This window comes from Callithrix jacchus, chromosome 12 (assembly GCF_049354715.1).
Source record: "Callithrix jacchus isolate 240 chromosome 12, calJac240_pri, whole genome shotgun sequence".
Taxonomy (NCBI): Eukaryota; Metazoa; Chordata; class Mammalia; order Primates; family Cebidae; genus Callithrix; species Callithrix jacchus.
In genome coordinates this window covers 109,386,366-109,410,000 of record NC_133513.1, presented here as the reverse complement: position 1 = coordinate 109,410,000, position 23,635 = coordinate 109,386,366, and the positions used below count along the sequence as shown (strand labels likewise).

The following is a 23,635-nucleotide window of genomic DNA, read 5'->3' as shown; positions in this document are numbered from 1 at the left end:
GCCAATCAAGTGCACTTTAGAAGGGGAATATCCAAATTTTTTCTGAAAGGATTGTTTAACAGAATAAGTATTTTTACAACAGCAGCGGAATAGCTTAAATATGATTGTAAAAAGAGCAAAAAAAAAAAAAAAGAGCCCACATGGTTCTCCGTTTTACACATAAGATAGGCACTGGTAAAGTCTCAAAGTGACACCTCTGCCTACATCCTTATCCAACTGAAGGAGAATAGATGGGCTTGGAAGAATGGCTTCTATAGGAGCTCTTCTGCTTGTGCTAAGGGGCTATTCCTGTGGTCCTTGGAAGCAGAACAGCTCCAGCAACTATATTTGTGCTTCTAGCTCCATGGTGATCCTTCCTGAGGCCCACTCCTTTCAGCATGCTCACAACACACATCAAAGGCAGTTCATTCCTATACTGTTATCCACCTTGCCTGTGTCTGTATCCTCCAGGTTAGAGCAACACTAGAAAATGTATGGGATAACTTTGGTTTTAAAACAGGAGCTTTTAAGAATATTCACAAACACAAATAACTCAGTATCAAAAAAGCAAATGACTCAAATAAAAAATGAGCAAAGGATTTGAATAGTTCTCAAAAGAAGAACAGCAAACAAAAACATACAAACAGCCAACAGATTCATGAAAAAATATCAATCATCCCTGATTTGCAGGGAAATGCAAATCAACATCACAATGAGATATCACCTCACATCTGTTAGAATGGCTATTATAAATAAAAGATAACAAGTGCTGTCAAAGATTTAGAGAAAAAGGAAAACTTATAAACTGTTGGAGGGAATGTAAATCAGTATAGCCATTATGGAGAATCATATGGAGTTTCCTTGTAAAACTAAAAATCAAATTACTGCATGATCTATCAATCTCACTTCTGGGAATACGTGGAAAGCCATCAAAATCATTAAGTTGAAGAAGAGCTATTTGTGCTCCCATTTTCATTGCAGCATTATCCACAATAGCCAAAATATGGAATAAACCTGTGCCCATCAATGAAATAATGGATAAAGAACATGTGGTATACCTATACAATGGAAAAAGGAAATTCTGTCATTTGTGACAACATGGATGAACCTGGAAGACATGCCAGGTGAAAGAAGCCAGGCACGGAAAGGCAAACACTGCATGACCTCACTTAATATGTGGAATTTAAAAATGTCGAACTACATAAGCAGAGGAGAATAGTTGTTATCAGAGGCTGAGGTTGGGCTGGGTGGGGAACAGGGAGATACTGATCAATGGGAGCAAAGCTTCAGTTACATGGGAGGAATAGGTTTCTGAGATTTACTGCATAGCATAATGACTATAGTTAATAATAATGCATTGTATATTTCAAAATTGCTGAATAGAGTTAAAATGTTCTCATTATTAAAAAATGGTTTGGGAAGTGTCAGATATGTTAATTAGATTGATGTAATAATTCTACCATGTATACATATGTACATATGTTAAAACATCACAATATACCCCATAAATATGTGCAATTATTATTTGTCAATTAAAAACAAAAATTTAAATAAAAAAGAATATTCACAAATAGATCATACATCTAGAGTTTAAACAAACCAAACTGTGATAGGGAACAAAGGAGCAAGCATTTTAAAGTGTTTTCAAATATCAGAATAAATTTAACATGAAATCTACCATCTTAACAAAATTTTAATTGTACAACCCAGTTTTGCTAATTACAGGCATGATGTTGTACAGTAGATCTCTGGAATTTACTTATCTTGCATAATTGAAATTTTATACCCATTGAATAGCAACGCTATTTATCTTCTCTTTTCCCCACCTCCTGAAAAGAAGCACTCCACTCTCTGCTTCTATGAGTTCACCTATTTTAGATACCTTATGTGAGTGGAATCATGCAATATTTGTCCTTCTGTGACAGGCTTATTTCACTTAGCATAATGTCCTACAGGTTCCTGTGTTGTTACATATGACAGGATTTTCTTCTTTCTTAAAAGTGAATAATATTCTATTGTGTATATATACATTTTCTTCATTCATTCATTTGTTGATGGACATTTAGGTTGTTTCCATGTTTTGACTATTGTAAATAATGCTTCAATGGACACAGAAGTGGAGATACCTATTCTATATCCTGATCTCAATCTTTTGGATAAGTACCTAGAAGTGTGATTGCTGGATTATATGGTAGTTTTATCTTTATTTTTTTGAGGAATCTCCATAGTGTTTTCCATAATGGCTGCACCATTTTACATTCCCACCAACAGTGTATAAGAGTTTCAATTTCTCCTAATTCTCAACATTTATAATTTTATTTTTTTGATAATAGCCATTCTAAAAGATGTGAGGTGGTATCTCACTATGAATTCGATTTGCATGTCCCTGATGATTAGTAATGTTCAGTATTTTTCATAAACCACTTGGTTATTTGCATCTTTTAGAAAAAGTCTATTTAAGTCCTTTGCTCATTATAAAATCAGGTTGTCTTTTTGTTATTTGTTAAGTTGTTAGAGTTCCTTATATATTTCAGATGTTAAACTCTTATCAGATATATCGTAACATATATGGTTTGCCAATATTTTCTCCCATTCTATAGGTTTCCTTTTTACTGTGTTAATGGTTTCCTTTCCTGGGCAGAAGCTTTTTAGTTTGATGTAGTCTCCTGTGTTAGTTCATTCTTGCATTGCTATAAAGAAATACCTAAAGCTGGGCAATTTATAAAGAAAGGAGGTTTAGTTGGCTCATGGTTCTGCAGGCTATATACAGAGCATAATGCTTGAATCTGCTTCTGGTGAGGCCTTAGGAAGCTTAGAATCATGGGGGAAGGCAAAGGAAGAGCTGGTGTATCACACAGTGAGAGCAGGAGCAAGAGACAAGTGGGGAGGTGTCATGCTCTTTACAACCAGATCTTGTGCAAACTAACTGAACAAGAACTCACTCATCACCAAGGGGGTGGCACTAAACCATTCATGAGGGATTCAACCCCATTATCTAATGCCTCCCATTAAGCCCCATCTCCAAACTGGGGATTACATATCATGATGAGATTTGGAGGGGAAACACATCTAAACCATATCATTCCACCCCTGGCCCCCTAAACCTCATGTCCTTTTCACATTGGAAAATACAATCATCACTTCCCAATACTCCCCCAAAGTGTTAATCATTCTAGCATCACTCAAAGTTCAAAGTCAGAAGTCTCATCTGAGACTCAGGCCCAGTTCCTTTTACCTATGAGCCTGTAAAATAAAAAACAAGTTATTTACTTCCAAGATATAATGGTGGTACAGGGATTGGGTAAACAGTCCAATTCCAGGAAAGAGAAATTGGTCAAAAGAAAAAGGTAATAGGCCCCATGCAAATCTGAATCCCAGCAGGGGAGGGTTTAAACATAATTCTTGACTTCATGTCCCAAATCCTGATGTGAGGAGTGGGCTCCCAAGGCCTTGCGTAGCCCTGCACCTGTGGCTTCTCTGGGTGTAGCCAACATGCTGCTCTCTGGGGTTGGAGTTGAGTGGCTGCCAGTTTTTATAATCATGGATCTTCTAGTGGATCTACCATTCTGGGGTCTGGAGGGCAGCAGCCCCTTATCACAGCTCCACTAGGCAGTTCCCCAGTGGGGACTCTGTTTGGGGGTTCCAACCTCACGTTTCTTCTTGGCATTGCCTTAGTAGAATTTCTCTGTGGGGGCTCTGCTCCTGCTGCCTGGGCACTCAGGCTTATCCATACATCCTCTGAAATCCAGATAGAAGCTGCCAAGCTTCCTTCATACTTGCACTCTGAGCACATGCAGATTTAACACCACTTGAAAACTCCCAAGGCTCATGACTTGCACCCTTGGGGGTTTGTTCTAAGCTGTACCTGGGGCCCTTGGAGCTGAGGCTGGAGCCTGAGCAGCTGGGATGCAAGAAGCAGTGTCTTGAAGGCTGAGCAGGGCAGTGGCACCCTACATATCTGATTGTAGATTGTTAGAAGCAGCCAAGCCATATCTTGGATGCTTTGCTGCTTAGAAACTTTTGCTAGATACCTCAAGTCATCACTTTAAAGTTCAACATACCAAAGATCCCCAGGGTACAGATACAATGCAGTTAAGCTCTTTGCAATGGTATAACATGGGTAACCCCTACTCCAGCTTCCAATAACTTCATCATTTCTATTTGAGACCTCATCAGCCTGGACTTCACTGTCCATATCTCTATCGTCATCTTGTTCACAACCATTTAACAAGTCTCTAAGAAGTTTCAAACTCTCCCTCATCTTTCTGTCTTCCCCAAGACTCTCCCAGCATCTGCTCACTTCCCAGCTCCAAAGTCACTTCCACATCTTGAAGTATCTTTATAGCAATGCCCTGCTCCTTTTTACTCATTTTTTTGTTAGTTCATTCTTGTGTTGCTGTGAAGAAATATCTAAAGAAGCTGGGTAATTTATTAAAAAAAAAAAGAGGTTTAATTGGCTCATGGTTCTATAGGCTGTATATAAAGCATAGCACCAGCATTTGCTTATACCAAGGGCCTCTGGAAGCTTACAATCATGATGGAGGGCAAAGGCGGTGTTGCGGTACCACATGGCAAGAGCAGGAGCAAGAGAGTAAGGGGGGAGGTGCTATGCTCTTTTAAACAAACAGATATTGTGTGAACTAACTGAGTAGAACTCACTCATCATCAAGAGGATGGCACTAAACCATTGATGAGAGATCCACCCCCCATGATATGATACCTCCCACTATGGCCACCTCCAAATTGTTGACCACATTTCAACATAAGATTTGGAGGGGACACACATCCAAACCACATCCTCCTTTTTGTCTCGTTTTGCTTTGGCTTCCTGTGATTTTGGTGAAATATCCAGGAAATCATTGTCAAGTCCAATGTCATAAAGCTTTTCTTCTGTTTTCTTCTAGGAATTTTATATTTTTAGGTGTTATGTTCTTCTTTAATCTATTTCAGATTGATGTGTGTGTGTGTGTGTGTGTGTGTGTGTGTGTGTGTGTGTAGTGTAGACAAGGGTCCAATTCAGTTCCTTTTAATGTGTATATCCAATTTTTCCAATGCCATTTGTAGGAAGAGGCTATCCTTTCTTTATTGTGTATTCTTCTCACCCTTGTGGAGGATTAGTTGACCATACATGCATGAGTTTCCTTCCGAGCTCTCTATTCTGTCCCACTGGTCTCTGTCTGTCTTTATGCCAGTGCCACACTGCTTTAAATACTGTACTTTTGTAATAAATTTTGAAATCAGGAACTGTGATGATTCCAGCTTAGTTCTTCTTTATCAAGATTGTTTTGGCTGTTTAATGTCCTTTGTGCTTCCATATACATTTCACAATTGTTTTTACTATTTCTGTTAAAAAATGCCATTGGAATTTTGATAGGTACTACATTGAATCTATAGATAGCTTCGGGTTGTATGAATATTTTGATAATATTGGCTCTTTTGATTCATGAACACAGGATGTCTTTCCATTTATTTGTGCCTTCTTTCATAAAGGTCTGTTTAGATTTTCTATTTCTTCATGATTTAGCCTTGGTAGGTTGTATGTTTCTAGAAATTTATCTATTTCTTCTAGGTTATTTTAAATTTGATTTTCTATTTCTTCATGATTTAGCCTTGGTAGGTTGTATGTTTCTAGAAATTTATCTATTTATTCTAGGTTATTTTAATTTTTATTGTGTGATTCTTTATACTAGTTGCATGTTCCTTCTATCTCTGTGGCCTCAATTGTCATGTCTCCTCTTTATTTCTTATTTTTTTTAATGTCGGTTTTCTCAAGTTTGCTTTAGTCTAGCTAAAGGTTTGTAAATGTTGTTTAACTTTTCAACAAACCAACTTGCAGTTTTGTTCATTTCTTAATCTTTTTTATTGACTATTTTGCTCATTTCTGCTATAATCTTTTCTTTTTCTGTTCTTCTGCTAACTTTAGTATAAGTTTATTTTCCTTTATCTAGTTCAGGGCATCCAATCTTTTGGTTTCCCCATGCTACAGTGGAAGAAGAATTGTCTTGGGCCACACATAAAATACACTAACACATCATTATAAATAAACTAATATATCATTATATCCAATGAGCTTTAAAAAAAAGGTCCATTCATAAATCTCATAATGTTTTTAAAACATTTACAAATTTGTGTTGGGCCACATTCAAAACTGTTCTGGGCTTTGGGTTAGACAAGCTTGATCTATTTCTTTTAGGTGTGAAGTTAGGTTGTTGAATGGAGAGCTTTTGTCTTTTTAAATGTATCACTATAAACTTCCTTAGTCTGCTTTTGCTGAATCCCATGGGTTTTGGTATCTTGTGTTTTTGTTTTCATTTGTCTCATAATATTTTTTAATTTCACTTTTGATTTCTTCCTTGACCCATTGGTTGTTTAAAAGTTTGCTGTTTAATTTCCACATATTTGTGTATTTTCCAATTTTCCTTTTGCTATTGATTTCTAGTTTCATTCCACTATGGTCAAGAAAGATACTTGGTATGATTGCAATCTTGAGTCAGCTAACGTGTTGTTCTGACCTAATTTGTGATCTATCCTGGAGAAGGTTCTGCATGTACTTGAGAAGAAAGTGTATTCTGCTGTTGTTGGGTGAAATATTCTATACAATGTGTTATGTCCATTTAGTCTGTAGCGTTGTTCAAGTTTGCTTTCTTATTTGTTTTCCATCCAGGTGACCTATTCACTATTGAAAATCAGATAATGAAGGCTCCTATTATTTCACTGCTGTGTATTTCTCCCTTCAGTTCTGTCAATATTTGCTTTATATATTTAGGTACTCTGATGTCATGTCCATATATATTTATAATTATTATATGTTCCTGGTGAATTGATTATTTTATCATTATACAATGACCTATGTCACTTCTGATACTTTCTGAGTTAAAATACACTTTGTCAGATATGAGTACAGTCATTTGTTTTCTTACAGTTACCATTTGCATTGATTATTCTTTTCCATCTCTTCACTTTAAACCCATGTATGTCTCTAAAATATAAAGTGAATCTCTTGTAGACAGCATATAGTAAAGTATTTTAAAACTATTCAGTCCTTATCCCCTTCATTCTTCTTTTTATTCCCCATCTTCCTACCCCATTCCCAAGCACCTGCTTGTCCCAGAACCAGTTCAGGTGGTGAAGTGTGGTGATCTAGTAACCTGCTATGATGTGACAGAAAGAGGTGGAGAAGAAATTCAGTTGTTCCTCTAACCATTTTCTATCTTTTGATTAGAGAGTTTAATCCATTTACATTTAAAGTAATTATGATGGAGAAGGACTCACTATTGTGTTTTGTTTGTTTGTTTTGTCTTGTTTTGAGACAGGGTCTTGCTCTGCCACCCAGGCTGGAGTGCAGTGTCAAGATCATTATCATAGCTCACTTCACCCTCAAACCTTTGGACTCAAAGAATCCTCCTGCCTCAGCCTCCTGAATATCTGGGGCTACAGGTGCATGTTACTATACCCAGCTAATTAGAAAAAACTTTTTTTTTTCGAGATGAAATCTCACTCTATTGTCTAGGCTGGAGTGTAATGGCATGATCTTGACTCACTGCAACCTCTGCCTCCCAGGTTTAAGCAACTGTCCTACCTTAGCCTCCCAAGTAGCTGTGATTACAGGCACCCACCAACATGCCTGTCTCATTTTTGTATTTTTAGATGGGATTTCACCATATTGGCCAGGTTGGTCTTGAACTCCTGACCTCAAGTGATCCACCTGCCTTGGTCTCCCAAAGTGCAGGGATTACAGGCATGAGCCACCATACTTGGCCCTAAAACAAACAAACAAACAAACAAACAAAAACTCTTTTTATAGAGACAGGGTCTCACTATGTTGCCCAGGCTTGTCTTGAACCCTAGGCCTCCAGTGATCCTCCCATCTGAGCTTCCCAAAGTGCTGGGATTACAGGTATGAGCCACCACATCTGACCATTATTACTATATGAAAAAATGATTTTCTACTTGTTGTATAGTTCTTTTGTTCCTCGTTTCCTCTATTGTTGTCTTTCTTTGGGTTTTGTTGATTTTTTTGTATTAATATACTTTGCTTTTTGAAATCTTTAGTGTATTTTCAATAGGTACTTTCTTTGTGGTTACCACAGGGTTTACATAAAACATGTCGTAGTTAGAATAGTATAATAGTGTATTTTAAGGAGATAACTTAATTTCAATCACATATCCCAAAATCTACACTTTCACGCCTTCACATCACATACTTCATGTTATTGATGTCATAATTACATCTTTTTAAAATTGTGTATCCATTAATATATTTTTATAGTTATAGTTAATCTTAATACTTTTGTCTTTTAACTTTTATACTAGAATTAAAAGTGATTTACCTACACATGTTACCGAATTTTGTATTTGTCTGTAAGTTTACCTCTACCAGAGGTAGAGGTAATATATTTTATTTTATATTTCCACTTTCTTTTTTGGTTTTTGTTTTGGTTTTTGCTTTTGAGACAGAGTCTCACTCTGCTACCCAGGCTGGAGTGCAGTGCAGTCTGTCACCCAGGCTGGAGTACAGTGGTTTGATCTTGGCTCACTGCAACCTCCATCTCCCAGATTCAAGCGATTCTTATGCCTTAATCTTCCATGTAGCTGGGATTACAGGTGTGCACCACCATAACTGGCTAATTTTTTGTATTTTTAGTAGAGACAGGGTTTCACTATGTTGCCCAGGTTGGTCTCGAATTCCTGATGTCAAGTGATCTGCTTGCCTCAGCCTCCCAAAGTGCTGTGATTACAGGCATGAGCCACCACACTTGGTCTTCAGTTATATTCTTCTGCTCCAAGATTTGTTTGGTACTTTTTATTTATTTTTTTAAAATCTTCTTGTTGAAATTCTCACTTTGTTCGCAATATTCTCCTGACCTCATTTAGCATTTTTATGATGGTTATTTTGAATTGTCAGTCAGGTAAATCATATATCTCTCTGTTTCATTAGGGTTAGTTTCTGGAGATGAATCTGTGTCTTTGGTATACACTGTTTCTTCATTTTCCTTGACTTTTTATATTGGTATCTGCACAGCAGGAAAAACAGCCACCTCTGCTAGTGTTCATAGATTGTCCTTTGTGTGAGAAGATTCTCACCAATCAGCCTAGCTAACAATTCCAGGTCCTTGTCAAACCTCTATGCTGGTCCAAACCACTATCTTTGTTCTTAGCAACCCTCAAGCATCTAGAGTAATCTGAGTGTAATTAGCACTTCCAAGAGAGGCAAGACAGAAGCGGGTCTCTCAGACAGCCCCTGGAAAAGTAGGAACTTTGGATTTGCAGTCTAACTCTTTAAGGGATTCTACTCACTCACTTTGTCTGTACTGAGCCAGAGGAAGGGGCTATAGTGACTGCTTGAATGCCATCTTTCTTCCCATCTTTGTTTTCATTGGCCCCCAGGTATTAAAATGTTCTGGGTTCTATCAATGCTCCGAGACATGTGAGATTAAAGTGATTACCCTGAGCAGCCCTCAGCAAAGCTGGAACATTGGGTATGAAGTTCCACTTTTTACCTCCACAAGGTGAAGCTGGAAGCTAGGAGTTTTCTTGAGACCATATAGTGCTGGGTCAGAAGGAGTTAAGACAAGAGGGTATCTCAAATTTTCGTCCTGCCTTCAGTTAGCTGGTTTTGTATTTACCCAGGGTGTAAGAGCCTCTCAATTAGTTTCTGAATTTCTCACAAAGAAAATTTGTCTGTGTGTTACTGTTGAATCAGCATGCTTTCAGGAGAAAGAAGGATCCAGGTCTTCCTATTCTATTATCTTAATAATGTCACTCCTGAGCAAGCATTTTTAGTTTGACCTAAGTTTCAGGCTCCCATAATTACAGTGAAAATCCAGCAACTCATTTTACTTGCATACATTTTTCATTTGATCAAATGTTTCATTTTCCACCAGTTATGACAGTTTTATAAGTCACAGAACAAAGAATATTTTCTCTCTCATTTATGTATGTGAATAACTGACAATGAATGGTGCATAGTCTTTAGGATGTCCCTTCCTCTACTGCTGCCACTATTTAAAATGTCTATTTTCTTTCCTATCTCCTTATATAGGTTGGTATTTGAGATCATTTTCAGCCCTTATCCCCTTCATTCTTCTTCTTTTTCTTCCCCAACTTCTACCCCATTCCCAAGCACCTGCTTGCCCCAGAACCAGTCCAGGTGGTGAAGTATGATGGTCTAGTAACCTGCGATGAGATGACAAAATGAGAGGTGGAGAAGAGACTCAGCTGTCCCTTTAGCTGCTCCTTTTTAAAGCTCGAATCCTGAATTATCCCCAGGGGCGCTGGAGCCCACTCACCTTAACCCTTTTCCCACTCCAAGGTGGCCTGTTAAATTCAATGAACATTTAATTCAACAAACATTTTTCCCTTCAGTTCTGCAAACATCTCCTGTCAGCTTCCTATAAACCACATTACTTATTTACTGGACATAGGAAAGCCCACAGCTCAGACCCTAAGATCAATAAAGAAATTCATGAAAGCTTACAGCTGGCTTTTTTTTTTGTTCTAAAGAGGAGGTGAATCTGATTTCATCCTTTGTACACAGACTTTCTCTAAATATCTTGTACCCTAGTCTCCCCTGATAGAGTGGGAAGAAAAGATAGAGAAGTGTCAGGGCATAAATGAGTCTTTGAATCCCTAATTCCTTCTTCAGGATGTTTACTGACTGTGTTCAGTGTTCAAATATCACCCAACCTGGCTGCTCATCCAATTCATTTCTGCTCCTGCCACTCTCCATTCTATTGCCTTGCATTTTCTTCTCCCAGTACTTGTTGCTAACTACATTTTCTTGTCCATTTGCTTCTGTGTGTGCCTTCCCTCGCCTACTAAACACTTTGTCAGAGCAGAAACACTGTCTTACTCTCAAGTCATATCTTCCATTCCCAGAATTGTGTCCAGCCCACAGTAAGTACAGATTGAAATATGTATTTGTTGAATGAATAAATGAATCTTCCTTAAAAATCTGAAAGGATTATACATCTTTAGATTTTATTACACTGTATTTTAGGGTGGGAAATTACTTTTTGGAAAGCATTTGGAGATTCATGAATGTTGCAGCATATAGGCCTACTAAATATCAAGGTCTATTTTATTCTTTTAGAGAATATGTGGGCTAAACAGTTGTTAAGTCTGGACTGGCCTACAGACCTAACTAATTCACAGGCGCAGAATCCTCTTTTTGTGTGAAAATGCATGTCATGATCTAAACAGATAACATTTGTAAGATGGTAACACGTTATAATTCTAAGGATAGATTTACATGGTGATGAAATTTATTGAGATGGTCCAACATGCTGACCAAGGCAGTGACCTTGAGGGGGCAGTTTTTAGTGATGAGCCTGTGTAGACACACTGCCACCAAGTGGTACTTCAAATAACCACAGGCTCTTTACTACAAAGAAACTTTCTTTCCTGTTTGCCATATACAAATGCTTACTTCACATGTTCTGTACTTGTCTAAGCTAATAAAAAACACAAAATTGCCCCAACTTCTGAATGTTACAATCCAAAACCAAGTCAATATAATTTTAAATATTTAACTCTTCTTACCATGAGAACATCAATAAAATAAGCCACCTCAGCACCAACAACACGGAGGTTGTTTACAGCATGGATGTATTCCAGTGAGCCGTTGATCCAATCTAAATTAATGCAGTTTATATCTTCCACCTGTAGCAACACCTGGAACAAAGATTCATGTAAACATTAAAGAAATAAGTGTTATAAAAAACCAAAGTTCTCAACACTCGATTTCATAATAAGAAATTATACTAGTAGGTTGATATGGTTAGGCTTTGTGTCCCCACCCAAATCTTATCTTGAATTGTAATTCCATTAATCCCCATAATCTCCACATGTCAAAGGAGAGACCAGGTGAAGGTAATTGAATCATTGGGGCGGTTTCCCCATGCCGTTTCTGTGATAGTGAGTTCTCATGGATATCATGGTTTTATAAGGGACTCTTCCCCTTCATTTGGCACTTCTTCTTCCTGATGCCTTGTGAAGCAATACCTTCTGCCATGATGGTAAGTTTCCTGAGACCTCCCCAGCCATGCTGAGTTGTGAATCAATTAAGCCTCTTTCTTTTATAAGTTACTCAGTCTAGGGCAGTTCTTTATAGCAGCATAAAAATGGACTAATACATAGATATTAATAGAGAACCTACTACAGACTAGGCTCTGTCCTAGCTCATAGATAGATAGACTGATATTAGTAATTAGTACCTATTTCACTGAGAATTAAATAAATTTATATGTGTAAAATACACAAATGTGTATTCAATATATATAAAATATATATAAATGCACTTCTTAGTGAGATAGGTACTAATGTTATCTTCACTATATGGCCTTATAAATCATTAATTGCTTATGATGTTAGCAGTCTATTAATCTTAAATATAAGAGAGAAAGATTAATTTAGTGGAGTTAACTTGGAAATTGTTTTTCTTAAATTAAATGAGAAATTGATCATACCATTTAATCTTCTGTCAAGAGAAGAATTTATTTAAGAGTGATTATACAAATCTGCTCCCCTTGTAATCTGTGCAGTTTATAATAAAAATAAATGGGAAATGGATAATTCATTTGAGGCCCTGGAATGTGGATAACTGTGGATAACTAAATGGAAAATTTCCATGAATATACATCAATACCTTGCAAAGTACATTCATGTTAAACATAAAGCTCTCATGCTAGTGTAAAAAGGAGTTTATTCACATCATACATTGCACATGTCTCTCTGCCACTTGCCATCTGTTTTCCATCCAGCTATGTTGATACGGGTGATCTTGTCTGTTCCAAAATAGGAGGCTTGGATAGATAAAGAATTGACCGCACTGATCTCCTGTTTGAAGCAGAAAGTGATTAAGGAAAAATGATAATTAAAAATTTTGTAATAGTTAGTAGACCTATTCTAAAGCTGCTCAAAAGTCTTTCACTAAATTTGATTTTTAACAACTTTCTTTAATATACTTTTACCAAATAATTACCGCTACATATAAAAGTCCAGACATTATTATTATTATTATTATTATTTAGAGACAGGGTCTCACTCTGTTGCCCAGACTGAAGTGCAATGACTCCATCATAACTCACTGCAGTTGCAAATTCCTGGGCTCAATCCATCTGCCCTTCTCAGCCTCCTGAGTAGCTAGGACTACAGACCCATGCCACCACACGTGGCTAATTTTAAACAAATATTTTTAGAGACAGGGTCTCATTATGTTGCCTAGGGTGATCTTGAATCCTGGCCTCAAGATCGTCCTACCTCAGCCCCTTAATTTGCTGGGATTATAGGCACAAGCCACCACATCTAGCTCAAAAAATTAATGCATTTATAAAATGCAGTATACAAATTCAACACAAGGAAAAAAATTTTTGATTTTTAAAGTAATGTTTGCAAGACAATGTTGGGAAGTTTAAATCAGAATTTCAGTAAATCTTACTTTTGTATAACATTTCTCAGTGATCAATGAAATTCCTGAGAATTAAAACATGCCTAGAAGCATGCTGAAAGCATGGCAAAAATGGAGGTTGTCCACTCAACTTTATGAGTAAGGAATTGAGGTTAAATCTCATCACATGAAATATAACAGCTTATTGGAGATAGTTTTATATGATTATGTTAAACATTCTTTTGTATTTTTGTATTTTGCTAGATTGCCTTAATAACTAAACTCTCAAAGACTTTAGGATTCTATTAATTTAAGTGATTTTGTTATAAAAAAATAAAAGACACATGTATAAGCAATTCAATTGAAAAAAATGAATACTTAAATCAGCAAATAGCAAGTCTGACAATGGTGAATCCTATAACCAGAAAGCAACACATTTAGATATTTATGAAATTCAAACAAAGAAACTATTTCTAGCTACCTGTGTTTAAAAGTAATGCTATTAATCATACAATTTGCTGGCTAGGTGATATGTCTCCAAGACGGTAAGCTAATGGCTATGAGAGTCATAAGTTGGCTTGTGTAGTAATTATAATAGCTAACACTCCTATCTGTCTATTTGCCAGGCATCGTTCTAAGCACTTTATAGAGTAGCTCATTTAACTCTCACAATACTGTGAGGAAGTTAGTAATCTTAAAAATTAGAAAGGGGGACACTGAGGGGCCAAGTAACTTGCCAAAAAGTATTGCAGCTAATGAATCCTGAAGCCAGGGTTCAAATCCAAATGGTCTTTGAAGTTATGTGCTTAATCACTGGGGTCTCAAGTCAAGTTCTGACTTATAGTGTTCTCTGCTGATAGGGCTCAAACCAGACATGAGATTTGCTGAAGTGGGAAATAAAGTCAATTGTCTTCAGGCCTTCTAGGAAGCATTTCTCTGATGAATAATGCAATCCACATACAAAAACATTCCATCTATTTATCTAAGAGATCCAGATGCTCACTCATTTCAACTCTCTTAGGCCCAGCTGGAGCTCCTCAAACACCCACTATAGCCCTGTTTCGACATTAGAAAAATATTTTGGAGGAAATTTAGTCCATGTTTATTCTTTTCTCATCATGAGAATAGTTTGAATAGGTGAGACCTGGAGCAAACCTCCAAGTCACATTCTGACAGATACTGTGTGATCTGAGCATCTTCTGTTGTCACACTAGTATAAAAAGGAGTTTATTCACATCATACATTGGACATGTCTCTCTGCCATTTGCCATCTGTTTTCCATCTAGGGTGATCTTGTCTGAGATCACTGAGGAGTTTAATTAAGTAGAATAGGTAGAGAAAACACTTTCCTTCAACTCACATTCACTCTGTCACAACCCTGTAAAGTAGCTTTTCAGTATAAAAGTGGGAAACTCCATACAGCATCATGGGATCAAAAGAAGACAGCTTGGATTCTGCTGCCACAAGGATAGGAACCAGAAAATGATGTCAGTATTGTACAGAAGAGGGTACTGAGAGGAAGGGTTAATTAAAATATCAAGGTTTATCCGGGCCTTTTAGCATTCTTTGACTGAGCAGACATGAAGCCTAAGAGGTACAAGATCAATCCATTCTGATGACTACATTTCCAGTGATATCATCTCTAGCAAGCAAAAAATAGTTACCAGTTAGGTAGGTTCTATCCTTGACTAACGCTGCAGACACAGAAACTACCGGAAGTGTGCAACATGTCCATCACCACCATGGCTGCATAAGTCACTCTAGGTTAAGGAGTCATAGATTTATGGAGAAGCAGGTTGTTTTTATTTTTACAAAAAGGTAACTATAAAGACCTGTGAATTCCAGAAGACCAAGTTTATTGTACCACACCACATTTATCTTTGATAATTCCTCACTAGGAGAAGAGAGTATGTGAATTGTGTAGAGTTATTTTTATAAGTGAGTCAAATCCATATAGCATATGAGTCAGGTCTGTGGAAATCCTTATTTTAATTATACACCTTGACTCATCCTATATCACAGTTGTTAGAAAAACACTTTAACAACAAACAATAGGCCTCTATCCATTACAAAATTCAGATATATATCTGGTTTAATTACACATGATTCTTTCCAAATGGAGGGAAGTGGGGAAGGTGTGAAGAACATTATTTAGGGAAGTACTCATCTACAGATGGCAGATTTCAGTAAAGAGTAGTGTGTACATATGTATGTGTATCTGGTGAGTAGGCAACTACAAATCAGATCATATTTGTATGGTAGGAAGGCATAGAAGAGGGATGTCTTGGCTAGCAAGGCCTGGCAGTATATGATGGGCCTGATGGAAAGTAAGCCCCAAGGTTGCAGATTCAGCTAAAGACTGGAAATGATCTTCTCTGGCCTCCTTTTTTTCCTGCTCCCTAAATATAGATCCTCCACCCAGTCCTAGTCCTGCCCTCATTTCTCGCTTCTGAGATTTCATGTACTCTTCGGGTTTAATTTTTTTTCTTTCTTTCTTTTTTTTTTTTTTTTTTTTTGAGACACAGTCTCACTCTGTTGCCCAGTCTGGAGTGCAGTGGTGCTATCTTGGCTCACTGCAACCTCCGCCTCCTGGTTTCAAGCAATTCTCCTGCCTCAGCCTCCCAAGTAGCTGGGATTACAGGTGCCCACCACCATGCTCAGCTAATTTTTGTATTTTTAGTAGATACAGGGTTTTAGCATGTTGATCTCTTGACCTCATGATCTGCCCACTTCGGCCTCCCAAAGTGCTGGGATTACCAGCATGAACCACCGTGCCTGGCCAGGTTTTATATTTTTCAACTCTAGGTAGAAGACTTTTGAATCTCTTTCTCCAGCTCTGGACTGCCTGCTTAGCTGTCAGACTAACATCTCCAATAGCCTGCTCTAGCCTCACCTCCAGAATCTAACTCCTTCTCTTTTATCCTCAGTTTTTCTGCTAAGAGGGTTATCATTTTCCCAATCATTCATGTGTGAAATCTCAGGATAGTTTATGATGTTATCATGTTGATTTTCTATTATCATACTCACATTCATTACTCTAGTTCAGGCTGGTTTCTCATGTGTGATCCAAACTGCACTCCAGCTTTCTATTTAACATTGTCAAATGGAACTTTCTGTGATGATGCAAATAGTCCATATTTGCACTGTCCAGTATGGTAGCCACTAGCCATGTGTGGCTGTTGAGCACTTGAAATGTGGCTGGTGTGGCTGATGAACTGCTTTTAATTTTATTTAATTGTAACTTTAATAGTCACATCTGGTTAGTGGTGACTATGTCAGACAGCACACTTGTCTCATGTTTACTTTCTTCCAGCTTCAGACAAGAGAGCACACTTCAGCCAGAGTAAATGCCCTGAAGCATCTCTGGAAAGCTCTCAACGGGGCCTCATGCTCACAGGATGAAGTACAAACTCCACAGGAAGGAACTATTAAATTGTTCTTCAACTACTTATCTAACTAACTTTACTTTTGAAGACTTCTTCCCTGCCCCCAGACTAACCCAACACGTCATTCATCAGACAGGCCTGTGGTTTCGCTCCTTAATGTTCATGCCATTTCCTTTGCCATTACCCTGCTTATTTCTGCTTGTGAGAATCTTGCTTACCCTGCAGGATACACTTCAAATACATGACCTCCTCAAAATGTTACCTGGTTCCATGACTGACCTCAAGGTGAGCTCTTCTTCACTTTGTTCCCAGAGTCTTTCAATTGCATCTTACATCACAAACCATAATTTGTGTTGCAAGAAAGGTATTTATTTATATGTGTCATTTCTCCTACTGTAATGAACTTAAGACTGTTCTATTTATTCAGTTCAATAGATAATAGGCATTCTTGCTTATTCACAGTCTTACAGATGGAAGGTTCTCAATTAGTACATTGACTGAACATAATATCAAGTTTACCTCTTATCAAACAACGTAAGAGCAATCTTCATATTTAAATTTTAAATAGATAATAACAAAATCTGACTCATAATACTGAAAAGAAATGTTTGCCTTTAAGTCAATAGCACATGTCAGAATAGGTTACTGTATCTATGTCTTCTGTGTCCATAGCCACATCTTGTATTTTAGAATAATCCATGTGTGAAGGCTACAAGTTAGCTTACCTGATAGGCATTGGGACTGCGTATAGTGTAGAGCAGGAAACGAATGTTTATCTTCTCTGGAGACCAGGGTAAACCTCCTAACTCTGTTGAGAAAGTGCTGATCCATGGTAAACCATCTTTGAAACACCCTAACCTTTCATAGCAAACTTCTTTTCCTGCAGCGGAAAGGTGGAGTGTCAGTAATAGACGAACCAAGCTTAGAGAGAGGCTGTTTCTTACTATGAGTTAAAGTAGTCTTTAATTTTGGCTATTAACCCCTTATCAGATTTATGGCTTGAAAATATTTTCTCTCATTCTATAGGGTTGCCTTTTCATTTGGTTGATTAGTTCCTTTGCTGTGCAGAAGCTTTTCCGTAATGCAATCCCACTTGTTCATTTTACTTGTGTTGCCTGTGCTTTTGTTGTCATATTCCAAAAGAATCATTGCTACAGCCAGCATCAAGGAGATTTTTCCTATGTTTTCTCCTAGGAGTTTTATAATTTCAATTCTTACATTTAAGTCTTTATTCCCAGTTAATTTTGTATATGGCATAAGATGAGGGTTCAATTTCATTCTTTTGTATATGGACATCCACTATTCCCAATACCATTTGTTGAAGAAGCCTATCATTGGATATCCTTGGAACTGTTGTTGAAGAACAGTTGACCATAAAAACATGGGCATATAATTTGTATATGGCATAAGGATTCAATTTTATTCTTTTGTATATGGATATCCAATTTTCCCAACACCATTTGTTGAAGGAGCCTATCATTTCCTCATTGTATATTCTTGGCACCCTTGTCAAATACTAGTTGACCATATACATGTGGGTGTATTTCTGGACTCTCTATTCTGTTCCATTGGTTTATGTATCTGTTTTTATGTCAGTATTATATTGTCTTGATGACTACAGTTTTGTAGTAAGTATAGTTTTGAATCAGGAAGTTTGTTGCTTCCAGCTTTGTTCTTTCTTAAGATTGCTTTGTTATTTAGAGTCTTTTGTGGTTCCACATTAATTTTAGGATTGTTTTCTCTATTTCAGTAAAAAAAAAATACCTAAAGAACTCATACAACTCAATAGCAAAAAAATCAAATAACTAAATTTAAAAATAGGCAAAGGACCTGAATAGACATTTTCCTTTAGAAGATATACAAATGGTCCATGGGTATATGAAAAGATGCTCAACATCATGAATCACTATGGAAATGTAAATCAAAACCTTGATGATATATCATCTCACACTTGTTAGGATGGTACTGGCCACATTTCAGCCCCAACAAAGCTCAGCCAGAAGGGCAGGCTTTAAGCCCAGAGATAACAGCTCAATAATCCAGCACATCCCACTCTTCACTTTGTCTCACCTCTTCCTCCAATAGGTCAATAACACTGTATTTTTTGTTGTTGTTCCTATTTGTTGTTTGTTTGTTTTGTTTTTTGCTCATTTATTGGCTTCTATTATAAATTTAAATAGTAACCTTCCATTTTCTGATCCATACATCATATTTTTTAGAACCTGACTTCCAGTTTACTGAGAGGAAGGTTTTAGTGGTACTACCTCTCCCTCTCTTCTTCTCTTCCAGCTTCCAAGGTCTGTTGGCTTTATAATGTTGCTTTCATACTGTCGAGACTGATAATATTCAGACTTTGCTCTATAAGCATAATTAATCCTTCTATGTTTTGTCTACAGGCTGATTCCAAAAAGTTGAAAATCAATAAACAGAATTCATATTATTATGACTAGATAAATATTTTTGGCTTCAGCCAACTAGCATGCTATAATTCCATTTCCTTTTCTGCACTTACATTGTTTAGACACTCGTTCCCTTCAAAGGAGATGCCTCAAATAAATTCTCTTTTCTACTATTTGAATTACTCAGCATCAGTGTCATTGTAGTTTACTATTTAGATCATGCCTATCTTGTACTGTTTGTGTTTTCCTATATTCTCTGGCCGCCTGTTTTTTCCTCTTCCTGGAAAAATGAACATGTGCCTTCATCAATATATCCCTAATATATTGCAGCTTCTTAATATTTCTCCTGCCTGGAATCCATTCTGATCCTTTTCTAATTTGAACCAGTGACTTCATACTTGGATCATGGCTTTCTAAAACAGCCTTCTGTTTTTCCCAGCTGCCTTTATTTTTTGCATTCTGTTGCTTTTTTCCTACAGGTTCTCAACTACATTATTCAGTCTATGGATTTTAAAATGAAGATTTTTATAACTAGTCCTTATTTTCTATGTGTATGACTTACCAAGGTTATCTGCCACAGTGTTCTTTTTTCCATAAGGAAATACTCTCAGAGAGTATTTAAGAAGATTAAATACTTAAATATTCCTAACATAAAGTTAAGGAAGAGAGATGTGATAAAGCAGACTAAACAACATTATAAGGTATTGAAGCCACTTAAGAAAAAATGGAAAGATTAACAGTTCTGTAAAAATAACATTTGTTGTAAAATTAATACATTGAAATTGGGTCAATAACTTAAGTGGCCAATAATAAAGGATATCATTTTAAAATTATGGTATTGAGGAACATTTTGCTGCCCTTAAAATGTTTATAGAGAATTTGTAATAATATTTGTAATAGAAAAAAAATTCAAACAAATTGTACCAAAATATTAATGGTGATTCACAGTGGTTTTTATTTTCTTATTTATACTTGTCTATATTATCAAAATTTCAATAACGAATATGAATTACCTTTACAATAAAAAACGTCACAAAAGGACAGAAAGAGTACTTATGTACCAAATTATGCCCAGTCTGGTGTTTTTTGGTCTTACTACTACTAATAAAAATACCAAAAACAGATTTAGTCTTATGTGTCATATATATATGAAAAAATGAAGACTTAGAAAGAGTGATGATCTAAGTCAAATGTATTGCTATTTGTGGCAGGAAAGTAACTGAACCCTTATGCCAGTCATTCTATTACTAAGTGGAATTGGGAGATATAGCCTAGCTTCTCCTAGGTTATGCTGTGGTAATAAACAGGGCCCCAAATCTCACTGGCTTACAAAAATTAAGGTTTATTTCTTGCTCATGTTATCCTTTGGCTGCAGTGGTTTTAGGTTGGCCCTATCTCTGATATACCAGTCTTCTGCATTGCAGAATTCAAGCTAAAGGAGTAGGTCCTCTTTTGAGCTGTGTCTCTTGGGGAAGAGGAAAAGGATGTAACTGTGGAACCATGCAAAGGCTCTTAAAGGTTTCTAGAATTGGAATACTCTCTTCAGTGTCATGTGGTCAAAGGTAAATGTGTATAGTGGTCTTACAGGGAGGAAGAACAATCTGGGGAACAACAATACAATCTACCATGGAAGGGTATGTAGATTTCAGTTTCTATGAGTGCCACTAGTATGACAATTTTACATGTTCTACCAGAATGAAAACTTGTTGTTATTTAATTTGCATTTTATTTAATTATCAGACACTTTGAATATCACTTCATGCATTTCTGACCATTGGTACCTCTTCTGTGGATGAGATCTCTGTGCTCTGTGCATATTTTTCTAAAGTTTGTTTTTGCTTATTTATTTGTAAAAACTCTTTGAAGAGTAGAGAAATTTGCTCCCTTTTAGTCAGGTATCTGGCAAATATACTCAAATTTGTTGTTTATATTTTGGTTTTATTTATTTTACTTTTGTCATTTAGAAGTTTTTCATTTATGCAATTGAAATTATCAAGCTTTTGCTTAGTGGCTTTGGGGTCTTGTCTTGTTTAGAAAAGCCTTACTCACTCCAAAACTACTAACAATTGCACTGTTTTCTTTCTTTCTTCTATTGTTTTATCTCTTACTTTTGAATATTTACCCATCTGGGATTTATTCTGCTGTAAGGAGTAAGATTTTCAACTAGAATTTCTTCTATCATAAATTTATGTGAAGTCTAGTCATTTTAACTTCAACCACATCTAAGGTTAGTTCACTTTATTTCTTTAAATTTGCCATCATGTTTTTCTGTTTCATTAGTTTTATTAAGCAACTGCCACATAGGTTTATGAATTCTAGTTTTCCTATTTGTATAATTCACTTCTACTTTTATTTTTATTACTTAAATGCTTTCTCCACTTTTACCTATTTTTTTCCAGTTTCTTCAGTTGTTGAGTCATTATATTTTAATATATTCTCCAGTTGAAATGCTTTATTTCTCTGTTAGCCTAATAGTTCTTTAAAGAAACATTTGAAAAACAGCATGAAGCTAGTGTTAACTAGTTAAGAAATCATGTAAATTGGCATATTAGTTAATATCTTCCTAATTTCCAATTAAGATAGAAAGGAGTCACTTTTCTCTCTTACTGTGAGCAGGCTTTTCTGATGACACAGAAAAGCTGGCAATTAGGTTCGATAATGTATTCAAGAAATATTTGTTTGTTTGAGTGCCTATTATTTGCCAGATGCTATTAGCAATGGAATTCAGCAGTAGAAAAAACAATTCTAGCCCTCATGGAATATATAATCTAGTAGGGGACATAGAGACAGACAATAGATAAGAATAAGTTTTTTTTAAATGACTAGGTTAAAACAGTGACAGGTGCTGAGAGGAACCTAAAGCAGGGAAGGGATGAGGGTGTGTGTGCATTTAGGTGAGGAGGGGTTTGCAGTTCAAATAGGGTGTCCAGGGAAGGCCTCACTAAAAAGATAGCATTTGATTCAGGAACTGAGGGAGTGAGGAGCAAACCACGTGGAGATGTGCGGGTCGGCATTCCAGACAGAGGGAAGGAAAGTACAAGACTCTGCAAGGAGGCAGGGAGCCTATTGTGATTGAAGAACTATGAGGAGGCACTCGGACTAGGCCCAGGGAATGGAGACAGTGAGAAGACACAGCTCCACAATGACTTATTCTGCAATTTCAAAATCTAAAAATCTCTGTGGAAAAAACAGTTGCTTTGGGGTTTCTTCATTTATTTTGTTTTCTAGTTTGCAGTAAGTAATTTGGTAGCAATAACAGACCTAAGGCTATTTGAAATCTTTATCCCATTTAATTTGGGATTAAATTATGCGGGATAATAGTCATATATTTTACCACATATATATTCATGTGATTAAATATGGGGTGCTCACCCAGATTTTTCTGGAGATTATATATTATATACAGTATATTTACCATAGCACATTTCTAAAATTTAATTTTAAAAAAACCTAACATTTGGAATGTATCCGGCCCCCAGGAGTTTGAATACAGGTAGGTGGACGAGTAGCTGGGGTCAATACTAGAAGGTAACAGAGGGCTAAAGCATGTAGCACCCGGCAGATCACTGGGAGGACTTTGGCTTTTACTCTGAAGTGATATGGGAAGTCACTGGAGGGCTTTGAGTGGAAAGTGACATTGACTGACTTAGGTTAGCTTCTGTATTGAGAATAGACTGAAGCAGGGCAAGGGTAGGGGAAGAGCCCAGCTAGGAGACTATTGTAACAAACTAGGTAAGAGACAATCATGGCTAAGATTAGGGAGGTAGCAGCGGAGGTGGTTACAAGTGGTCGGATTCTGCATAGATTTTGAAGGAGGATCCAGAGATGTGCTGACTAAGTGGCAGTGAGGTATGACAGAAAGAAAAGTCAAGGATGATGCCAAGATGTTTTGGCCAGAGCACCTGGAAAGCCATTAATTGTGAAAATTTTGAGATGAACAGATTTGTGGGTAGATATTGAGAGTCCAGTTTCAGATAAGTACATTTAATATGACTTAGATACCTAAGTGGAGCTGTCTCAGAGGCAGCTGTGTATATGAGACTGGGATTCCAGGGAGAAGTTCAGCTGGAGATATCACATTTAGAAGTCATTAGCATAATGGTCGGTACCAGAAGATTGAAGGCAATGGACTCTGTTATAGATTTAATAGATGTGATATAGGTAATAATACAAATGGATGTAGACTCAGTTGTTAAATTTATGGCAGCTATGTAACAGATATGTGGTGTGTAGGAGAAATATATGTATTATCTAAATTTTACATAACTATGTATTTTGTCAAAATAACTTTATTAGGCAACCATTTCTCTCCTCAATTCCCTTCCTATCCAGTTTAAATACTACAGTCAAGTATAACCACACCCATATACTCTCCTTGAACTTCTCTTCTTTCTTCACTCGGCTTAACCACAACTCTGGTTAAACCCAACACTTCACCTATTTCCTGCCTACACCTGTGCAGCTGAATGTGCCTGGAGAAAATT

At 36.8% G+C, this 23,635-nt stretch overlaps 1 protein-coding gene across 2 annotated transcripts in view; it reads right to left on the bottom strand.

Annotated features, from left to right (window-relative positions):
* Window positions 1–23,635, bottom strand: part of PNLIPRP3 (pancreatic lipase related protein 3) — a 48,769-nt gene that overhangs the window by 22,422 nt on the left and 2,712 nt on the right. For both annotated transcript variants that reach the window (XR_013524419.1, XM_002756618.5), the window contains exons 2-5: window positions 17,478–17,632; window positions 12,697–12,816; window positions 11,521–11,652; window positions 1–42 (exon numbers count right to left, since the gene is read on the bottom strand). The exon at window positions 1–42 is cut by the window's left edge and continues 67 nt beyond it. Coding sequence is in view for 1 of the 2 variants with exons in the window: in XM_002756618.5 (XP_002756664.1) it covers window positions 1–42; window positions 11,521–11,652; window positions 12,697–12,816; window positions 17,478–17,632 (449 nt within the window). In the remaining variant the exon portion in view is untranslated. The remainder of the gene's footprint in view (window positions 43–11,520; window positions 11,653–12,696; window positions 12,817–17,477; window positions 17,633–23,635) is intronic.